The sequence below is a fragment of the Chaetodon trifascialis genome, chromosome 16 (genome assembly GCF_039877785.1).
Source record: "Chaetodon trifascialis isolate fChaTrf1 chromosome 16, fChaTrf1.hap1, whole genome shotgun sequence".
NCBI lineage: Eukaryota > Metazoa > Chordata > Actinopteri > Chaetodontiformes > Chaetodontidae > Chaetodon > Chaetodon trifascialis.
Window position 1 is genome coordinate 22,331,165 of NC_092071.1, and position 6,672 is coordinate 22,337,836.

Below are 6,672 nucleotides of genomic sequence, written 5' to 3' on the forward strand. Positions count from 1 at the left end.
CTACTCTTTCTATCTCTGTGCTCATTTTATTGCTCATAAGGCAAAGGTCTCCCTTTACTTGGATTATTTGAATACCCTCATCTCAGTTGTACCTCTACTCTAGAGGCACCAGACAGCTTTAAAGTATAACTGTAACCAAGTTACCTGTTTAAACCTCCAAAAACCAGGTGTTGACAGGTTTATTGTAGTGAAGGTGAAGTCATTATCCAAGTGTGAAAGATTCTATGTCATCTGCATCATGGGATATCTAATAGTAGTGAAATGAAGGACAAAAACATGACAGAGTTCCAGCTTTCAAACTTCCAATCAAATTTCTTTTTTGAAGGATTTCACTAAGAGCTCAGTTACCTCTGTTCAGGAGACATAACTCTGTGTTGGACAATTTTGTGTTTTGCCTAAAAACTGCTCACCAGTGACATTTAAATTTCATTCTGATGTGTTAGTGCAGTGTCTCGGTTAAAGTTAATTGGGTATTCTCTGTAGCATTACTCTGTGATCCAGGCTGTGATGAAATGATGTATTTTCCTCGATTTCAGCACAGTGGGTGAACACACTCTTTTATACAGTATGATCTATTTGTTTTTTGTGTTTGCAAAGCTGAGCTAATACAACACAAATTGCCACCCATCAATTTAGAAGACACTTTAAATGTATCATCGGGGGTTTAGTGTTCCATATGGGTCTGGTGACCTATATCTAATCATTTCTGCCATCAAGTAATCTAATGTGTCCCATTTCAGGCTTTTAAATGCAAGACCTCAAAACAGGGCGTTGGGGGAATGCTGAAAAGCAAACTGATCCTATGCAGCATTCCTTCCTGGTCCCTACTGTCTGCTACAGTAGTTCTCTCAGGGCGTGTGTGCTTTCTTGAGCATGTGATATAAACAATCTGGCCACCAAATCAAGTCATTAAAACATTTCTCTACAGCACAGAGTAGCCTTAAAGTAGGCTACTGCTGCAGTATCCTGATTCCTTCAAGCAGAGGTGTGGTGATATTTTTGCATGAGGGCTGTCCCACCTCCCTTGTTTGACCAGCTGTTTTTGAGTCATAGTCATTTGAGTCATTTGACATAGTGGTATTCAGTTTCAATGTTTCTACCCAAAAAAGAAACTGGTTTGGCAGTTTATTCTTTGTGTGTGTGATGTTTTTGTATTAATGAGTCCTCCCAAAGGTCAGGTTAAAGAGACTGTATAGAAGGAGACGGAGTCTGGTGTCAGGGATATGTGAAGATCCATTGTGGTCTGCTGTAAAACTGGATCCATGGTCTATACCAATATGCCTTAAATAGTTGTGTAATGGGGACAGGAACAAACGCAGCTCAGCAGAGGATAAATACATGGTCTCAGTCACGATCACTTGTTCTGGTTTGCAACATCATCTATGGCTGCTTCTCTAATGAGGATCACTGAATGTCTATGTGTTTAATGAAGCTGAATTTAACCACCACATGAATTAATAATGTCATGTCACACATTTTGAATGCAGACCTGCAGTATATACAAACTCACATTTAGACAGAATTATATATACATATACACCCTTAAGTGCGCACATGTACACACATAGACACAGACACATATACACCTGTATATGTGTAACAAAAGCTAAAACATCCAAAATACACATTTTGAGAAGCTGACAAAGCAGAAGACATCATGATCAACTTTTTTATTATTATTATTCTCTTTTTTGTGTACACCCACATTTGACATCTGTTCTAATTATTTTGTAACCTGTTTACAATCATTTTAAAAGAAAAAACAATAAACTATCAAACATAATCAAGACTGTAGGACGTGTGAATGCATGTGAAGGTTGACTTTAAAAGGGGCAGTCCAGTTATGTAAAGTAATAATTAGTATCCAGACAGGTTATTTTATATAGACATTCAAATGTCAAAAATGAATTCCTGTAATGCAAAAACCTAAGAAATGAAAAACATTACATCGAACAATGGCTTCTTTCAAAGATCTTCACGTGTGTGTGTGTGTGTGTGTGTGTGTGTGTGTGTGTGTGTGTGTGTGTGTGTGTGTGTGTGTGTGTGTGTGTGTGTGTGTGTGTGTGTGTGTGTGTATGCATGATATAGAATTGTTCCAGTACATTTGTGTCTGCTATTAAAATTTCTCCAAAGGTTCAAGATAATTTTGTTACCCTCGCAACTATGTGGTTCCCTTTGTCATACTTTTCAAAGTCAAGACACATGAATGCTAACACTAACTACAACACGCTTTTCATCATATAATGCAGAATTTCTACTAAAACAAGCAAACATCTCTTTGTTCAAATTCTTGCTCTTCACTTTGTAATTCAAGTTACTCCACCAACCTACAACCACAACAATAAGACCACTAAACCACACGTATACAGTTCATCCTACATGAGAAAAAAACACAAGAGTGATATTACACTGAGCTTAGTTCTACATCACAGGTCTCGTGAGAAAGGTTGCAGTACACCAATTCATTAAACAGGTTAGTTGGTGCAGCATGGTATCTGTTCCATTTCAATAGTGCCTGAGTCTTCTGTAGAAGACAGCTGCTGCGGTTAGGACCACAACGACGGCCAGAGCAAGGACAGCCACAGCTATCCCGAGTCCCATCCTGGAGTCGGAGTCCAAGGTACTGCTGGACACAGCTGCTCACAACACAACCACAATAAATATGTTCATCACATCTCAACTCACATTGCATTATCTGCATATAATCAGGTAGAAGTGGCTTTGAGTCAGTCACTGGGCAACTTGTCTAACTAATTAATAATGATTTTCATTACCATGAGATAGTGTTTAGGTGGAATAAAATGAAACATTTACATTCCTCTTAGGATTTAAATGTTTAATTATTTGGTGATCTAATAAGAAATACATTACATGAAAATTAAACAATATACCTTCCTCCTTCGATGCCGGTGCTGAACAGATGAAAGAGATGGAATGAGAAAAGAAATTACTATTTTTGTAATGGTCATTTTATGAGGTATGGAAAACACTGTTCCAAACACTGCTCAAATTGGAACTAGTTAAAGAGTCTGAGGCAATCTTACCATGTTTAGAGCTAGTAAATTAAACTGTAAATTGCTTTTCAGAAATCCAGTGACACATGCTATCACACAAGCCAAAGTCTCTATGTAGATTCTTTTTAGTTCTAAAAATGTATAACTTGATTTACAGAATACAAAGCTGTATAGATACTGTAATACACGTAATTACAAAGTATATTTCTACTTAGAATCAGGAAATCTGGATAACACAGCAGCTCAGTGTTGTAGGCTTGACATTATTTCTGCATTTACATCACCTCTCAGCTCAATTTGCTTACATTTAGTTGGACTTTCATCTCTGATGTGATTTCCTTGTGATTTTATGATAACAGTTACGATGCAGTCATAAAAAGCTTGGTAAGCTATCTCCAGTCAAGTTATTATCATAACACACTAAGACTTTGGTCTGGTGTTCAGCGTTCCAGTGTTACCAAACAGTCATACTTACAATTCTCATTTTTGGTGATAATGGGAATTGCTGAGGATAGAGTAGTGGCTTCAGAAATACCAGTGGAATCAACATCCCTTTTTCTCCTGCTGTTACATTGCTGTAGACGAAGAAAGAATGAATTAATAAATATTTCCAAGCTTTAAGAAGAGACATGGACTGAATGTCATTCTGCACGACTGAACCTTCATTGACCTTAAATTCATTGCAGGTGCTGATTTCACAGAGTCTGGTGATACAGTGCAGATAGTAGGTGGACACCGTCTGATTCTGCTGTTCAAGGAATCTGAAGGCAGAGAAGGAGAAGCGGGCGTGGTGACTGTCCCCATTCTCGTGCATGGTGGTCATCTGGTCCTGAGAGCACCTGTTTGACGCAGAGAAAAACTGTGTTGGCCTAACATGGACTTGGACTGTCTCTTCAGAGTGAGATTTGAGAACTTACGAGACAAACAGGTTGAAGAAAGTGGAGTTGGTGGGATAAGGAGAGATGGAAGCATAGCATCGGTCCATGAGGACATGGTACCTGGTGAGGGAAGAACAATGGGCATCAGAGGTGACACTAATGTGCTTTTTTTTTCTCCTAACAAGACATTTAATACAATCCAGTTAATCTACATTCACTCAGGTTGTTTCAGAGTGGGAACCTCTGAGATACCAGAGATTCAATGTGTTGGAATCTTTGTACACAAGGCCAGTGACAACAGGTGGATGCTCTTACTGATCAGTCAGGTTAGCTGCTCGGACCTGGACATAAATGCTGGTCCTCAGCTCTAAGCCCAGCTGCGGGATGACCAAAGGAGTGGTGTAGTTGATATCCTGTCAACAGAAATGTATAGTTGGTCAGTCGTAAATGGCTATTGTCCACATTTTACACAGTTCATTTGGGAAGCTTGTTTTACCTTTGTTGGATCATCCTGGTTTGTATTTCAATGCAGATTTGATTTGATTTGATTTGATTTGATTTGATTTGATTTGATTTGATTTGACTTGACTTGATTTGATTTGATTTGATTTGATTTGATTTGATTTGATTTGATTTGATTTGAAGTGACTTGAATTTATCTGAATTGAATAACATAGACAAGCCAGAATAACATACATTTCTGACTTTTGCACACGCTACAGAGCGTGGACATGCCACAAGAAATACAACTTGCTAAACACTGACATAACTGGTTATACTAAGTTACTTTAGATATATCATGACAACAGCAAAACACAAGCAGCATCAGACTCACTGACTTTACAGCCAGTACTTTACCTTAAAACATCTACCTCTCAACTTACACTGAAGAGTTCCATGCTCAAAGTACTGATGAAGCTCCCATTGTTGTCCCTCACTGCAATGGAAGATGCTGACCTACATGGGACAAGGGGTGACATCAGAAACAGGGAGGAGTTGGCTGGATGAAACATGTCTGACTGCATCCTACATGTTGCTATACACCAGAACTGGATTTCCACAAATGGAAGGGAGTAAGCTACTTCTATAGCCTGAAAAAATATCTTGCACCACATACTGGGTTACATTTGTTTTAGCGATCATAGTGAAACAAAAAGGATGGTTTGGTTTTTGAGCGTATTTACCTTTTTACTATGCCTAAAATCAAATACATTCATGCATTTGATTAATTAATGTTTTATGATGAACTGTCCTCTCAAAAGCAGAACTATATGCCTCCTGCAAAGTTGGGATTTTAATCTTTGCATGTTTAAAAATGGCACTGAAAAAAGCATAAATCCTAAGAAACTAGCCTTATTTGTCTGCTGCTACTGTGTTCTGCTGTGTGTATATTTAAATAGAAAGAGAATTGGAATTTTGTTAGAATCAAATTTTTCTTGTTGACAGTGAAAAAAGCAACTTGTATTGGATTGTATACTTAGTTACACTCCTTAAACATAGAGACAACCAGGGTTAGAGCTTAACTAGGTTAATATCACAATTTAACATGCTTTTGCACTGCACTCAAAAGGGAACAAGGCATCGATAACTTTGCCTGACTCTATTTAATCAGGAAAATTTGTAAAATTCCTTAAAAACCAAACTATAAAGCACAACGGTCATAGAATACTTACCATCAAAATGGTCACAGATACTGTCAAATTCCCCATGTAACAACACGTCCAGTCATGTACAGTAAACATCTCAAAAAGTTGGAGGGATACAAGTAGTGTTCTTACACTTCCACCTGGGTGTTGTTGATGAGATATTCCAGAGGGTAAGCGCAGGAATAATAATATTTGAGCTCAGCGTTATAGGTGACTACTCCCGTGGTTGGATCATGTGAGCGGACCACACCACTGACATTAACCGTCTGGATGTTGGAGAAGTCAGCAAAGATCCCTGTGCCAGCTGCACTGGTGGTCTGGAGGCAACATTTATGGTAAAGTCAAGCACAAAGAAAAAAGAGGATGCTTTGAGAAAACATGGATTCTCCACAATTCTATTCCACCTCCAACCTCTACTAACCAGGAAAGTGCTGCCACAGGCATTAGTCATGTTGAGGGGAAAGGTGAACCTGACAACAGGCGGAGTGGCGGATTCATCCAAGGTTCCTTTACAATCCGGCTTGTCAAACATGTGGTTGAGGATGAGCAGAGATTCATTGTAGCCAGTGTAGATCACAGGGCAGATTTGGATAGCCAAGCTAATCGAGGATGTGCCACATTGAACTGAGATGTCAGTGTATTCTATAAGAGAGGGAAAAGTATGTCACAATCTGCAATTTTCATGTTCCGTCTTATTCATTCACAAACTAGTTTCACATGTAGAATGAAAACAACATCAAACCCTGAAAGCAAAATGAAAATTGTAAGTGTGGTCTTTCAGTTTTCCAGATTTTCTATTTACACCTGTATGGTAAAATTGCATTTCTCTTTAGGTGCTGAGGTTGAAATGAAATAATAAGCATGACAGAAACTGTGGATGAGAGCATACATGCCTATTCATTTCCTGCAAAATCAGTTGAGAAGTAACAGAAACACAGCAGAATAAGATGAAGCTGGCATACCATACCTGGGCGTCGAAAGTCACTTTGGCAGGTTAACTGACTGCTCTTGGCCACCATGGATGTCAGGAAGAGAAAGCTGAGAAGGTTCATCTTTTCCCTTCTTGGTATGGACATATCTGTAATAGCAAAAGACAATGGTCCATCAAAAGAACCTAACATTTCTTGCAGATGT

At 38.6% G+C, this 6,672-nt stretch overlaps 1 protein-coding gene across 1 annotated transcript; it reads right to left on the bottom strand.

Moving 5' to 3' along the window:
- Nucleotides 1–2,505: 2,505 nt before the first annotated feature.
- LOC139345054 (zona pellucida-like domain-containing protein 1) lies at nt 2,506–6,590 on the bottom strand. Its single transcript, XM_070983511.1, has 10 exons — nt 6,506–6,590; nt 5,960–6,180; nt 5,671–5,855; nt 4,777–4,849; nt 4,208–4,305; nt 3,932–4,012; nt 3,685–3,853; nt 3,490–3,589; nt 2,892–2,912; nt 2,506–2,636 (listed from the first exon to the last, which is right to left on the bottom strand). The coding sequence occupies exons 1-10, from the start codon at nt 6,588–6,590 to the stop codon at nt 2,506–2,508; spliced, it is 1,164 nt and encodes a 387-aa protein (XP_070839612.1).
- Nucleotides 6,591–6,672: the final 82 nt, after the last annotated feature.

What these genes read in the sequence shown, in the direction of transcription:
- LOC139345054 (XM_070983511.1), bottom strand. Translation starts at nt 6,590, where the DNA reads ATGAACCTTCTCAGCTTTCTCTTCCTGACATCCATGGTGGCCAAGAGC. An exon ending in TGAGCATGGAACTCTTCAGT is followed by an intron (nt 4,306 to 4,776) that starts GTAAGTTGAGAG and finishes TTCTGTTGACAG; the next exon opens with GATATCAACTACACCACTCC. An exon ending in TTCTTCAACCTGTTTGTCTC is followed by an intron (nt 3,854 to 3,931) that starts GTAAGTTCTCAA and finishes TGCGTCAAACAG; the next exon opens with GTGCTCTCAGGACCAGATGA.